Here is a 14618-nt window from a genome sequence, read left to right as displayed (position 1 = left end):
GGCAGTCCTGGGGTCTGAGCTCCCCCAGCTTCCGCCACTGGTCTGTGCTCCTGGAGCCTCCCCTCAGGGGGTGCAGGGAGGTCCCCAGCTCAGGGCCCAGCCCCAACATCTACCCCAGGGGCCCTGCCCCACCAGGGGCTGCTGGGCATCCGCCTGGCCTCACCCCACCTCAGCAGCTTAGCCAATGTCCTCCCTATTCCCAGGACGCCTCTCTGGGAGGTAAAAAAGGAAGAGAACTCCCCTCCCCAACAAAGACCCCCACCCCCCCAAGACTCGGCATCCTTCCCCCATTCCCCCACTCTTGAATATATTAGATTGTGCCGCATGGTGCCAACCCCTCCCTTCAGACCCCCGTGGCCACAGGGCAGCATTCCAAGTCCAGCCTGAATCCAAGTCCATCCCGTGCCAAGCGGGGAGGGGGTCGGCCTCTCCGCCTCCCTCCCCCCTGAGGGCAGGCCCACCATTCCACAGGGGGACAAGAGGGGGGGAAGAGTTGGGGGCCTCAGTCCTCAGCCCCCTCTTCCTCGGTGTGGGGGGGCCCCGGGGGGTCCTCGGGCTCCGGGGTCTGCTCCCCCAGGTGGGGGTGGGGGTGAGGGTGGGGGCCGGGCTGGGGGGCCGGCCCGTCCTCGCCCTGTACATAGACGCTCAGGCCCTCGGCGCTTGGCTCCTTGCCACACGCCTGGCAGCTGCAGTGCAAGATCTTCTCCACCAGCTTGTCCACGCGGGGCACCTCGTCATGGCCTGGGCACTCCAGGGTCACCTGGAGAGAGCAGCAGCAGGAAGGAAGTGGAGAGAAGTTTCCAAGGGCCTGGGGCAGGCCTGCAGCCCAGAGCCCCCCAGAGTCCTGGGCCCTGCAGTAAATGCACCCCCCTGAGCTCGATGGGCCACTGGGGAAGGTGGGAGTCGGGGCAGAAGCAGCTGACGGGGCCCCTTGTGTCCTGCCACTTTCCTCTTCTTGCTGCCCTCTGTGGACAGTCCGGTGTGGCTTGTCCACCTCACATTCTCCTCCACTGCACTGGGGCGCGGCCTGACTCCTGGCTCAGAACCCAGGGGCCACTCCCCGCAAACTCTGGCCAGCGGGTTCTGCCTGAGACAGGCTCACCCAAGTCACCATGCACCCCCACTGCCCCCCGCTGCAGCTAATCTCCACCCCACCACGCTTCCATAAGCCCCAAGGGCTAGTTCAGACAGTACTGCCCTGAGGAGCCTGACCAGTGCCTTCGCCAGTGCTAGGGATGCCCAACAGGGCATGGTCCTCCAGAGCTCAGAGCCCAGTCAAGAAAACTGGTTTCTCTCAAAATCACTCAAATGCCAATGAAAACCGGCAAGGGGACAGACGCTCAAAGCAGAGGCCAATGGGCTGTGGGGAAGGGGGCCCCCAAGAGTGGTGCCTGAGCCTGTAGCAGGAGAGAGCATTGAAGTCCTTGGAGATGAGGAAGAGGGGGGAGAGGAGGAGGAGAAAGTTCCCGAGTTCCCTCCCGAACGGGTGCAAGCGCATGTGCAAAGGCTCATGATGGAGGAGAGAGAGAAAGTGAGCCCTGTGCCAGTAAAAAGGTGAGAGGCAAGAAGCATCCCTGTGGGGACTGAGGTCCCACACAGAGAGCCTGGTCTGCTCCAAGAGCAACACGAGAAGACCCTAGCGGGTTCGGCATATGACTGACGTTCAGCCAATGGAATTCTGAAAACAGCTCGACAGTTGTGGGTATAGGTGTCAGGCCCTGGAGCCACCCAGAGACACTTTGGGGTGGAGGGGGTGTGGTGGGCGTGGCTGGGCAGAGCCAGGGCGTAACCAGGGTTTGGGGGCGGGGCCGGGGCGGGGCCAAGGCGTGGATGGGGCAGGGTGGGGCATGGGTAGGCGGGACCATGGAGGCGGGGCCAGAGCGTAGAGGGGCGTGGTGGGGCCAGGAGGGGCGGGGCAGGGATGCTAAGGGGAGGGGAACGGGCGGGGCCAGGGATGGAGGTGCGTGGTGGGTCAGATAGGGGCGTGGTCAGAACGCCAGGAGGCGTGGCGGGTGGGGACAGGGCTTGGACGGGGCGGGGCAGGGCAGGGCTGGGGGGCGTGGAGGGGAGGGCCGGGCCGGGGCGGGACGGGGCCGCAGCACTCACTATCTCCCACATGGACTGGGCCGGCATGCAGGAGTCGCAATGCACCAGGGACTCTGTAGACTGCGGGAAGGTGTTGGGGACGCTGTAGCTGAAGCACTGTCCGAGGCACGCCCTGTGGGAGGAGAGATGCCGGGCAGGGTGAGTGGGGGCGTGGGTGGACCCCTGGGCTGCTCCCTCCCTGCCCGCAGACCCACCTGTTCTGGATGGACTTGGCCTCACAGCCGCTGTGGCCCACGATCTGGGTGATGTTCTTGGCCTCGCACCAGGCACTCTTGTCCGGGAACAGCGCCAGCTTGTTGATGGGTGGTGGGGCTGCCAGCAGCACGGCGGGGAGGACTGCCCCCACCAGGACCCAAAGCATCGTGGCCTTCAGAGCCTGGAACTGGGCAGAGCATGCTGGTAAGTCCAGGCAGACGTGAGGGGTGGGGCAGGGGTGTGAGACAACGATCACGTGACCTGCACAGGTACTGCCTGCCTTTGGATCCCAGGACCACCCTGACAAGCCAAGCACAGCTTGGACATGCATTTCCGGGTTATGAATTTCCACAAGGGGACATCTGGGTCCTGGGCAACTCCGGGAGAGCTTGTACCTCTGGCAAGGAGGAAGCTGTGTGAGTGCCATGCCCCGCACCACACGTGGGGTCCCCCAGCACCACCACCAAGTGTGGGTGGCAAGAGTGAAGCAGTAGAAAGGGAAAGAAAGAGGAAAAATATCTGCTAATCATCCGTGGATTAGATGCCTACCGTGACAAGGTTACCAGGGCTACGCCCAGGAAGTCTCAGGTCACATGGTACCCAGGACCACACCCAGAGCCAGGCCCCTGCCAGACACGCTCTCCAGTGCCCTGCCCTGTGCCTCCTGATCTGTTCTATTGGGGAGGCCTTGCATGGCCAGGCTTGAGGGCTACTCTCAGCTCGGTGCTCAGATCCAGGCCTCCTGCATGCAAAGCAACTCCCGGCCCATCAAACTCACTCTTGGGCTTTGGATTTAGAGTGGTCACACCTAGAAGTGCTGGGGCAGGGAGAGGAGAAGGAGAGCTATCCTTGGCTTGACGCTCAAAGGCTGCTCTCAAGGGGCGTGAGGGGGTGTCAGCGCCCGAATCCGACCAGGACTTCCTGCATGCAGAGCAGGTTCACTTGCCCTTTGCACTCTCTCCCCAGTGGCTCAGTTTCTTGCTCTGAAAAACAAGGGCGGTGGGACCGGGGAGGTGGCTCAGAGGCAGAAGCACATTGTTGTGTGAGACATGCGTTTCACCCCCAGCATCACAGAAAGAAAAGAAAGAAAAAGCTGGTGGTGACAGTGTGCGTGGGAAGGGAGCACGGGATGAGTGAACATGAAGTTTCACTTCCAAACAGAGGCTCAGCACCAAGCTACTTGCTCCCTCTTCACTCAGATGTGGGTCCACCAGGAAAACACACATCCAAAACGCCCCCCGCGAGCCAGAGAGATTGTGCAGGGGTGGGAGAAATAGGACAGTGGGTAGGGCGCTTCCCATTAATGCCATCGACCAGGGTTTTATTCCTGGCACCCCATATGCTCTCCGGAGCACCACCAACAGTGGTCTCTGAGCACAGAGCCAGGAATAAGCCCTGAGCATAGCTGGGTGTGGCCCTAAAACCAACCAAACAAAGCCCCTCCCGCCCCCACCCCCTTGAGGTGCTTCCCTCTGAATCCAAACTCCTGGACACAAGGCCTTCGGGTCAGCATTCTGAGGTCAGGAATGCTGACCTCCAGCTGGGCACCGCCCTGTTCTCCCTGCTTCTTCTTCCCTTGTTGTTGCAGTGACCTGGTTCACAGACATCGGTCTGCAGGACTCATGGAAGGACACGCCTGAGCTGTGTCCAAAGAGACTGGACATGCTGTGGCACCACCTGACAGCACAGCAGAGCCACCAGGACCACAGTCAGTGCATGCAGGGAACACGAGGCATCAAAGGCAAGACCTCTGGCTGGCAAGGTAGAAGCTCAGGCCACCACATTCTAGACCTGCTTGGCTGCACGTGGGGAAGAAAAGCACCAGCCCTGGACTATCCTGTATTCCTTTCCAGGGTGCCCCTGCAAGAACCTCGAGCCCTGAGTCTACATACATCTCATGAACCCCGCTCCATCCTAAACCAGTAGGACAGATTCCGGCTGCGGCGGGAGAGAGCCAGACACCAGCCAAACCCAGCATCTTCCAGCAGATGGCACTGCAGGGCAGCACGAGTGTGGAAGGTGTGGCTCAGCCTCCTAGGCTCGGTGCTGGGAGGCGTGGGAGAGCCTGTATGCAGGGACAGGGCGACGAGGGAAGGGTGCTGGGCTGGGACAGGCTGTGTGATCCCAGACACCGACCTTCCGAAATGAGTGATGGTCTAGACCAGCAGCTTCCAAACCAGGCAGGAGATATTTCCTGGGACCTGGGACCTAGACCTTGAGGGTTCACTGAGTCTGCCTTTGTAAGATTCCCCAGGAAGAGCACCCAGGCCAGGCCGCCAAGGCACACAGGAGTCTGGGAGCCCAGGGAGTCTTCTCAAGCCTGGCCCCTGACTCAGGATGTCTCCAGGGGGCCCTGGAGGAGGAGCAGGAAAGAGAGAAGGCAGGAACCACCCCACCAGCCCCAGGGAGGCATGGCACCAGGGCTGGGCTGGATCATCACAACCATCCTCCCCGGGATCCTCCCTGTGGACAGTGGCAGGGACTTGGCCAGGGGTCTGGAGTGGTGTGGGCTGGCTCAGGGGGCCGTAACCACCCCTGCAGCTCTGCATCCTCTCCACCCCGCTGGTGCCCGGCTCTATGATGTGATTGATGCCTCAGGAGCCCTGCTGGCCCAGTCCAGCCTGTAGAAAGGGGGTCGCCTGACTCTCCCACCTGAGTCTGTGGCCTGACCGGGGCACCCCGTCTCTCTCACAAGATGGACAGCTCATGTAATGGGCCCAACCTCACTGGAACCCGACACCTAGGCTTGTTCCTCACTGGCATCTGATGGATTGCTCAGGGGCCCACCTGGCCCTTACAGTGCCTCCTACCCCGCCAGGGACTGGCCTCAGATGCGTCCAACCAGCAGGTCTGCAGGACATGGAGCTCCCTGCCCCACCATGCGCTCAGAGAGGCCTGGGGGCCTCTGTCCAGCCTGACACTGCCAGAGGAGGGGAAAGGAAGGTGACCAGAGCAGGGAATTAACTCGATGGTGCTGGAGATGCACAGTTGGGTCTGATGTGGGTGGGGACTGGGAGGCACTGAGAGCCACGGGCCAGGGCCAGGCTCGAGAAGACTCTCGTTGGTTCTCACTGCTCCCCCCATACATGCCCCAGGGGGACTGTAGGAAAGCTCGGCGACCCCGGGGCCCACATGCACACGGGGACAGGGAGATGCCAGCCGGCTCCACCTGGCCCTGTCAGCAGGACTCAGCCCTCCCTCCACCTCCTGCTGCCTCAGAGAGCCCCCTGCTGCCCCTCACTTGGGAATGTGATCTCTGCGAGAAAGGCCCATGACTTTGCTTGTTTGCGCCTCTTCTGTCTTTGCAAGCAGCAGTCACCCAGCTTTCTTTTCCCCCTTTCAGTTTTAGGGTCACATTCTCCAGTGCTCAGGAGCTACTCCCAGCTCCACGCTCAGGGGACCCTGTGGTACTAAGGATCAACCCCAGACGCCCCACATCCAAAGCCTGCACTCAGTTCACTGAGTCACCTCTCCAGCCGCTCAGCTCGCTTTGTTTGGAGGTGGGGTGGTTTGGGGCCACACCTGGTGGTGCTCAGAGTTTACCCCGGGCTCTGTGCTCAGGGATCACTCCTGGAGGGGCTCAGGGGACCATAAATATGCTAGGGATCCGAACCAGGATCAGTAGCACGTCGGGCTAGGCCTTAGTCCTTGTACTATCAGGCACGTTTTTTTTATAAAAAAAAAAAAGTAGTCGCCCCTTCCTTCCTGAGCCTCACCCCTTCCTTCCACCCTGGGGGCGGGGAGGGGGCGTTGGGAAGACACCCTCTTGTTATGCTAAGGGGTTGTGCCAAGGCCCTGCAGCTCCTGCTGTGCTGCTGGTGACAAGGCTCTTCTTGGAGGAGAGTGGAGAGGGAGCTGGGTCTCAGACCCCCTGCCCAGAGCTCAGAGCCCAGGGGGCGTGCCAAGAGGAAGGCATGGTTTGGGGAGGCAGCCAGAGGTTGGCTGGGGCGGGGGGCGGGGGGGGGGGGGAGCGGAAATCTTCACTCCGCTTTGAAAACTGTTTATTAAAGTGTGAGGTTGGGAGCGTGCATGCCTAGGATGGGTGAGGCCCTGGTTCCATCCCTGACACCACGTCCCTGCTCCCCTACGCATAAAACAGCTCCTGTAAAACAGCAACAATTAAAAAAAAAAAAAAGCAACTACTAGGAGTGGCCACAGCGGGGAGGAAGGGAGTTCCTGGCTGGAGAACCTGGGCAGGTTCTCAGAGTCCGGAACTCAGAAAGTGAATTCAGAGCCTGCCCGGGCTCCACGGAGGGGCAGGAACCTGCTATGGACACTGCACAAGGGGCCGGAGAGACTGCAGGGCACTTGCCTTGTATGCAGCCAACCCAGAAATGATCCCCAGTGTCCCACACGGTCCGCTGAACTTGCCAGGAGTGATTCCTGAGTGCAAAGCCAGGAGTAAGCCCTGAGCACCGCTGGATGTGGTCCCCAAACCAAAAAAAAAAAAAAAAAAAGAAAACCAAAAAGCCAGACACTGCACAAAGTTCTCCACCTATTCATTCACTTACTTAGTCCATGCCATGACCCCAAGGGACAGCTACTGTTATTTCCCCATATCTCACAGGTGAAGAAACGGAGGCACAGAAAAGAGAGAGGCTAAGAGAGGTGCACAGGAGGAAATCGAAGAGACAGCAGCCCCCAGCACCACTGCGGGTGAAGAGCTTCACAGCAACAAAAGAGAGGGCACAGCTGCTCCCTAACAGTGCTCTGAGGTTGCGCTCTACCGGGTTGGCAGACCCCTGAGGATGTCTGTGGGGTCCTAGTTACTCCGAGCTCAAGAAAGGGGTGACACCGTCCTTTCTCAGAGCCGTATTCAAGCCTCTAGGAAGTGCGGGTCCCTTCTTACCATCCCCTCCCGAATCCCAGTTCCCTCCCATCCTCAGAGGCCCGCGACAAACATCTGACCCATCCTGCAGCCACCAGCGCCCCAGAAAGGAAGTGGGGGGGGTTTGTGGAGACTTAGGCACAGACCAAGGACGTGATGTGACTACTCTACCTCCCGCAGCGAGGTGACAGAGGAGACCAACCCTGGCAGCTTCCTGGGGAGCCTTAAGTCAGAGGCCGGGGGTGGTGCAGGCCCTGGGGCCTCTCTGCAGGTCACCTCCACATTTTCACACCTCCCAGAATGTAGCATCTTCCTGACAGGCTGCCGTCTAGCTCAGACGCCTGGGTCCTGCCCTGGACTCTGGGACAGGGTTCCAGGGAGGTCCCTAACATTTGTATGTGTTCCTACAAGATCCTGAGGCACGGCCAGGCAGGGAACAAGGCTCCCCGACTCCCCAGGGAAGGGTCCCCCATAACAGTACCACTGACAGGGGTCACCCACCCCACGACCTGGATTCTCTGTTAGGTAATTTGTCGGGTTTTGTTTCTCTTTAGCTCATACTCCTGCTTGAGGGAACCTCTCTGCTTAGTACTCAGGAGACCGTGTGGTGCCGGGGCTTAAATCTAGGATGCCTGCATGTAAAGGCTGTGCTCCAGCCCTGTGAATCATCTCCCCCGTCTCTCTTGGAGAAATCTTAGTATCAGGGTAGGGGCTGGAGAGACAGTACCGCTATTTCCATGGTGTCTTGCGCAGGGCCAACCCGGGTTCGATCCCCCACGCCCCATTTAGTTCCCCAAGCATACCACCAGGCGTGATTCCTGAGCGCAGAGCCAGAAATAACCCCTGAGCATCGCCAGGTGTGCCCCCCCTCCAAAAACAGAGGGGGGGATGGCTGAAAGCCAGACACGCCAGGGTTTTCATGGTAGAATTCTCTCTCTCTCTCTCTCTCTCTCTCTCTCTCTCTCTCTCTCTCTCTCTCTCTCTCCCCTTCCCCCCCTCTCTCTCTCCAGCTATTACAGCTCCCAGAAATCCCTGGGTGTGGGAGCAGACCAAGGACAGGACAGCAAACCTGGCTGAAAACAGGGAAAGCCTCTCACAACTTTAGCCCCTGCATCCCTCAGGCCCCATTGGGCGTGGAAGTTCTGCCTGTGGGCTGAGCACTCAGTGGCCCTGCGACCCCCTGGCAAGCCCCGGGGGTGTCTACCAAACTTAGCCTAACTGGGGAGAGAGCTCAGTGGGCTGCAGCTCATGCTCGGCATGCAAGAGCTTAGATTAGATCTTCTCTAAGTCCCCAGAGCACCCCAGGAGGGACCTTCAAGCACCAGCCAGGAATAGCCCTGGACCACTGCTAGATGTGGGCCAAACCCCTCAGAAAACAAGAAACAAAAACAAAAATATCAGACTGGACGCTCCCAACCCCAGCTCTCCCTCTTTTTCAGACACATGTGCACATGCACACGCACACGCACGCACTCAAACACACATGCACTCGGGTTACACCTAGCTGGAGGTGTGAGGAGTAGCCCCCAGGTCATCCCAGGACCAGCCCCAACACACACACACACACACACACACACACACACACACACTCCTAACGAGAACTTGGGCTTTTTGTTTCCTGCAAAGTGAGGAGAGACCACAGTGAGCTCCCAGGGAACTGTGAGAATCGAGGCTGAGAGCCACCAAGGGGGTGAGCAAGCACCCAGAGACCACCCTTGGCTGTGGTCACTGATGGCTCAGGCTAGTCACCCCACCAACAGTTCCCCAGAGCCCATCCCAGCTGCCTCCCTCCCTGGGTGGGACAGGAGGGTCAATCTGGAGCTGCCTCTGCCCCAGGAAACTGAAGTCCAGGGAAATGCAAGCAAAGGAGAGGATGGCTGGGAAGGGGCTTACAAACTCTCAAGTGCTGGGATCAGAGAGAGAGAGGACAGCGGGTAGGGCTCTCGCCTGGTACAGGGCAGACCCAGGTTTGACCCCAGCATCCCCCACTGAGCCCACCAGGAGTGATTCTCCAGTGCAGGCCCCTGAGCACTGCGGGGTGTGGCCCCCAAACAAAATAAGAACAACAAACTCTCAAGTGCTGCCCCCACAGGACAGGCCTGCCAGTGCGGCACGGAGGAAGCCCTCTCCAGTCCTGGGTGGCTGATGGAAGGGACCATGCCCCCGGCAGACCAGCCCCCCTAGAACGGACTCCCAGAAACGCAGCAGGGCCCAGCTGCCATGCAGAGGCTGGCGCCTGCCCCAGCCCTCGGCTTGGAGACCAGCCAGGGTGGGGCGGGGCTGCAGGTCTTGGAATGAGTGCAGGGACTTCCTGCGGGCAACCGAAGAGGTGGGTCTTTGAGGGGGCAAGGCAGGGTCAGACCCCCGCCCTGTGAGCTCCGCGGGGCTCCAGGGCTCAGGCTGGAGCCCCAGGACAAGTTGAGGTCCTAGTTCCTACGGGAGTCCCGCGGGGGGTGCTGGGAGCGGCTGGTCTCCTGGGGGCTACAGGCCACCTGCTTGCTGCACCCGCGATGCTTGGGGACAGTGGGGTGCAGGGCATGGGAAGGCCACGTAAGCAGAGTCCCTGGAGGGGAGTGGGGCTCAACTGTTTCCATCCCTTGACCCCAGATCATGGCAGGGTGGTGAGCCCTCCCTGCCCCAAATAAAAACAACTCTTCCGAGAGGCGCTTCTCTCCGATGCCCACCCCAGGCTTCTGTAGTCCGTATCCCCTGGGTACGTGGAGCTGAAGTCAGTCAGGCCCCTGTTAGCTTCGAGAACGAACCCCACCAGCTCTAGGGGCACCTCCAGAAAGAGCCTTTTTCTGGATCGTGCATGGCACAGCGGGCGGCGAGAAGCCCCACCAGTCGCCTTCCCCTCATCGTGTGAGACCTCCACCCCATTCCCAGAACCCGTTTTCCCACCTAGGGTGGACTTCACAGCCATGTGAATGCTCCACACACAGGCAATGAAACGTATTCTTTCTCTCCTACTAATCCGATGTTCATTTGTTTGCTGAACCAGCCCTAGAAGAACTCAGGGCGGGTCGGGGGTGGGGGGGTAGAAAGGAGGGGTGGGGGTGTGCCCCTGTGCCCCGACATCTCTTTCCCATCAGTGCTGGACAGCACGAAGCACAACTGGTCAGCGGGTGGTCATGCAAGGCTCAGCTGGAGCCACCGGCCAGTGAGTGGGCTGCTCTCCATGTCCCGGAGGGAGCGGCAGCCCTGCGGCCCCAGACCCCAAACTGTCTCCCAGACAGACAGATCTCAGCTGGGAGGAGCCTCGCCCGCCTCCACATCTGCTCGGCAGAGTCCCCCTGCAGACTTCGCCAGCTCCCAGAGCCCCCACCCTTGGTGTGTGCCGGGCAGAGGGGGGGTGAGGGGCGGTAAAGAGCTCAGCTCCATCCGAAACTTTACTCTGAGAGACTGAGAACCTATCTCTGGATAACGGGAGCCCAGATTTGCCCCACCGGCCACCAGCCTCTACCCACTCAACACAGGACCCCGGCGGGGGGGGGGGGGGGGGAGATTGCCAGCTAGGAAGAGTCGGGGAGCAGGTGGGGGTCACCAAGGAAATGCCCCAATCTGGCCTTTTCTCTGCCACCCGTGTCCCCCACTAAAGCCAACCACACCCAAGCCTCCCACCCAGCATCTGCGGGACTTTGAGGCAGCCGGACTCTGTGTGTGTGTGTGTGTGTGTGTGTGTGTGTGTGTGTGTGTGTGTGTGTGTTGGGGGGGCGGGGAGAGGTTAGGCGAGTAACAAAGGGCCAGCGGCTGGCTGACAAATTGCTCCCCACCCCAGCTGCCCCCAGCGCAGAGCCTTTGGCCTTAAGCCCTGACCTCTGTTTTTTTCCCTAGGGTTCCCTTAGTTACTCGTCTGGTATCCTCCAGCGGGACTCGGAAAGACTGAATCTGTGCCCTTGTCCCTGGTCGCCCCCGGGGGCAGCCACGCCAGGCAGCTGCCCCTGCCCGCCGGCTGGTAAGAGAAGAGCCGCGCTGGAGCGGGCAGGTGGCCGGCCCCAGGGCCCTGTCCAGGCCGCCTCCTGGTGGGGGTGGAATTCTTAAGAAAGCTGAGCCCCCGGAAAGGCGGGCGCCCCCCACCCCAGCCTCGATTCCAGTGCGGGGTGTGGGGGAGGGAGATGACCTAGGCCAGGTCCCGGGGGCAGTCAGAAGGTGGGGGGGGGGGGGTTGGAATCGCCTCTTTCACCCGGTTCGGAAAACTGCTCCTGAGCTCCACGGGTGTGGGGGGTCTGCCCCGCTCACGTCTGACCTGGAGGGTGGGGGCCCCGGGAGACACGCAGAGGGAGTGGAGAGACGGAGGAAAACATATCGGGGAACGGAAAACGGGCGAAAAGGAAAGAAAGGGGCCGAGCCGGGGCGGGACGCGGACGGAGAGGGGCGACGGACGGGAAGGCAGAGGCAGAGGGACAAGAAAGGGGCTGCGGCGGGCGCGCGCGGGGCCCCGGGCGGAGCGCGGGGGACGCGGCTCTGGCTCTCGCTCCTCCCGCACCTCCTGCAGACTCCTCCCGGGGCGCAGCGGTGCCCGGCGCGCGGCCGCCTCCCCCCGGCCCTCGGAAGGCGCCTCCCGGCCCGCGGCCGCCGCACGGGCCGGGCGGGACTTACCGCGCGCGCGGAGCCGGTGCGGGGCAGGCTGGGCTGGGCTGCGCTCGCGCCGTCTGCGGCCCCGGGCGGGCGCGCGGTGCGGGGGAGCGGCGGGCCGAGCGGCTCCGACGTCAGGGGTGTCTCCGCTCCAAATAGGGAGCGAGGGCGGGGGCAGCGGAGGGAGGGCCGCGAGAAAGAAAGAGCGGGCGGGCGCGCAGGAGGGGGCCCCCGCGCTCCGACGGCGCGAGCCAGGGGCGCCCGGGCACCCGGGCCTGCCGGGGTCTGCTCTGCCGCCTCCCCGCGCGGGGCTGTTTTACCCGAGCCGGGGGTGGGGGCGGGGGGGCGGGGGGTGGAAAAGGGGGGAAGAAGCGCCAGGAGCCGGGATGACAAAGACCGAGATGTTTCCGCGGCCCGGGGAGCGCCGAGCATCGCCGTGCGGCTCCGAGGGCGTGGCGCGCCAGCGCACCGAGACCAGGTACCCGGCCCGTCCCGTCCGCAGGCTGCGATTCTGGAGCGCTCCCCGGAGGGCACCCCGCGGGGGTCGGAGCCGTGCTTAGGACGCTCGGGTCACGCGACCCCGCCCAATCCCGCCCCGGCTCCTGGTTTAGGCGCTTCAGCATCCCCAGAAGGATCTGCGAGGGGGCGCGGAGAGAGTGCGGTGGGTCCAAGTTTGCGCGCAGCCCACCCGGGGTCCGTCCTGGGCACCACAGATGGTCCTCCCATGCCCCGCCGGGAGAGCTCCCTGAGCACAGAGCTCCGAGCACCGCCTGGTGTGGCCAAACAGAACAACAAAACGGCTCTGCAGCCCCAGGAAGGAGTGCTTTTGAACCCGAGCCCGCCTCCCCCACCCCCCACCCCCCACCCCCCCCACGAACCTACGGATGGCCTCGTTCGCCAGCACCTCCGGGGAGTTTGGCTTCATCCGCTGCTTGAGCCGTGCAGATGGAGGAAAGAGAGTGTGGAACACCCACCTAAACTGTCGGTATTTGCGTGCCTAGGAGAACTGCCCCCATGCCCTCTCCGTCGTGTGCCCAGTTGTGAGGAAACAGCCTCCTCTAGGAAGGGAAGTATACCAGGACACAGTGGTGGGACAGGATTTTGCTTTTCCTCTGGATTTAACCCGCCCTTACTCTTCTGAAGGTTCCTAAGCACCCTGGGAGGGCTGCAAGGGGCAGGCTCCCTGTGTCCCTGGGTTTTTCTGCACTCTCCAACCCTACCAATACCCTTATGTCGTTCCTTTCCCTCCTCGGATCTCCCAGAGCAGACACTCTTCATGCCAGCTCGCAAGGCCTTCCCAAGGCCCCTCAGGCAGCTTATGTGGCCCCCTTCTCCGCGGTGATCTGGACACAGGTTTACGCCTCTGTCCACCACATCTCCCTTGGTGGCTCCACTGGACTGGGGGTTCCCTGAGGGCAGGGATCTCCTGTCCATTTCAGAGTCCCGAACATTCAGGGTTCTTCGGACAGGGTCCGTGATATCTTTGGCTAAATGAAGTCATTATCCTCTCTCATGAATGTATTTCTCAGAGGAAAACTTAACAACAATCATAACGGCTCACGTGCATTTAGCAACTTATTATGTGCTTGGTGCCATTCCAAGGACTTTCTACCTACACAATAAATTTGTGAGATAAGTGGTGTTACGATCCTTGTTTCATAAAATCTACACAGGTTAACTAATAGGTCTAAAGACGCAGAGTAGGGCCAGAGAGCATGCATGCAGCCCCACACGGGTTCCATCCCTGGTACCGCATATGGTCCCCCAGGCACCATCAGTATTGGCCTCCGAGCACAGAGCCAAGAATAAGCCCTGAGCACCACTGGATGTGCCGCTCCCCCACCAAAAGAAAAAAAGAAAAAGCTAAAGTTAAAAGGTGCTTTTAAGTTGAAAGATGGCCATGTCCCCCAGAGTAGTCACTCATTAAGTGTTTCCCTTGGGGCTTCCCCCTCACCTGTTCTCACCATGGCCCTGGCTGGGGTATAGAGTGGATGTCTACATTTGGAGGGAGGGAATGCTTGTGCTCAGAAGCTATTCCTGACAGTGCTCGGGACCATATGTGGTACTGGGAATCAAACTAGGGTTGGCTACATGCAAGACAAATGCTTTACCCCTTATACTATTTCTTCAGCCCCTGGGTGTCTATATTTTGTAAGAGCCCCTTCTCGGCTTACAGGAAGCTAGCTGGTTCGAGCAGAGAAACGATCAGGAGCATCAGCCCCCTACAACCAGTCACTGCTCACTCAGACATGAGGTTTTTAGAATAAACCCAAGTGTTTCATCAAGAACATGGGGTTTGGGCAGCCAGGGATGTGGCTCAGGGGTAAAGTACATGCCTGGCATGCATGAAACCTGGGTTCGATCCCCAGCACTGCCAAAACAAAAGCATGGAGTTTGACGCTGAGTCATGCCCGCCTGGTAGACTGGTTATTACAGGAACTACCCTGTGCGGGAAGGGGATCTGGGAAACGACTTGTTGCTTGTTGATAGAATAGCTGCCACTCTGGGCTAGGCGTACACTAGTCTGCTGCTCGCCTTATCCGATTCACACCCCATCATTCTTCCCACTTTGCGGGCAGGAACTCTGAGGTATCATTTCACGACCTGCCTAAGATCGCTTCAAGAGTGACTAACAGAGCCTAGACTTGAGCCAGGCCCTCAACTCTGAGCACTCCCTTACCCACCACACCCTCTTGACCAGCTCAGCACCCCTCCCTGCCCAGCTGCAGTGTCGGGAGGCTACACCTCAGGGACCGGGGCAGGAGCCCCAGTGGGAAAGGCAGAACCTGCCGGGGTCGGAGCTCATGGAGGTGCACCTGGTTGGCAGGCAGCAGTGCGCCAGTTGCCCTGACAGGCCTGGCTGGCACAGGGCACGGGCCAGAAGCCAGAGCCTGCTGGCCCTGGGCCAGCCTCC

At 60.8% G+C, this 14618-nt stretch overlaps 1 protein-coding gene and 1 non-coding gene across 2 annotated transcripts; one reads left to right on the top strand and one right to left on the bottom strand.

The window, feature by feature from the left end:
- Positions 1-298: 298 nt before the first annotated feature.
- On the bottom strand, positions 299-12629 carry NBL1 (NBL1, DAN family BMP antagonist). Its single transcript, XM_056122922.1, has 6 exons — positions 12583-12629; positions 11729-12015; positions 3244-3284; positions 2301-2488; positions 2107-2218; positions 299-760 (listed from the first exon to the last, which is right to left on the bottom strand). The coding sequence occupies exons 1-6, from the start codon at positions 12627-12629 to the stop codon at positions 503-505; spliced, it is 933 nt and encodes a 310-aa protein (XP_055978897.1). The 3' UTR covers positions 299-502.
- A 1374-nt stretch (positions 12630-14003) lies between these two features.
- TRNAA-GGC (transfer RNA alanine (anticodon GGC)) lies at positions 14004-14081 on the top strand. Its single transcript has one exon. It is a non-coding gene; the product is annotated as a tRNA-Ala (tRNA).
- The last annotated feature ends 537 nt before the right edge of the window (positions 14082-14618 follow it).

The sequence above is a fragment of the Sorex fumeus genome, unplaced genomic scaffold (genome assembly GCF_029834395.1).
Source record: "Sorex fumeus unplaced genomic scaffold, SorFum_2.1 ptg000047l, whole genome shotgun sequence".
NCBI lineage: Eukaryota > Metazoa > Chordata > Mammalia > Eulipotyphla > Soricidae > Sorex > Sorex fumeus.
Note: the sequence above shows the minus strand (reverse complement) of the source record. Positions and strands in the feature narration are given on the sequence as shown.

What these genes read in the sequence shown, in the direction of transcription:
- NBL1 (XM_056122922.1), bottom strand. Translation starts at nt 12,629, where the DNA reads ATGAAGCCAAACTCCCCGGAGGTGCTGGCGAACGAGGCCATCCGTAG. An exon ending in GCACCGGCTCCGCGCGCGCG is followed by an intron (nt 3,285 to 11,728) that starts GTAAGTCCCGCC and finishes CTTGTTTTTCAG; the next exon opens with AGCAAGAAACTGAGCCACTG. An exon ending in GGAGAGAGTGCAAAGGGCAA is followed by an intron (nt 2,489 to 3,243) that starts GTGAACCTGCTC and finishes TGCTCTGCCCAG; the next exon opens with TTCCAGGCTCTGAAGGCCAC.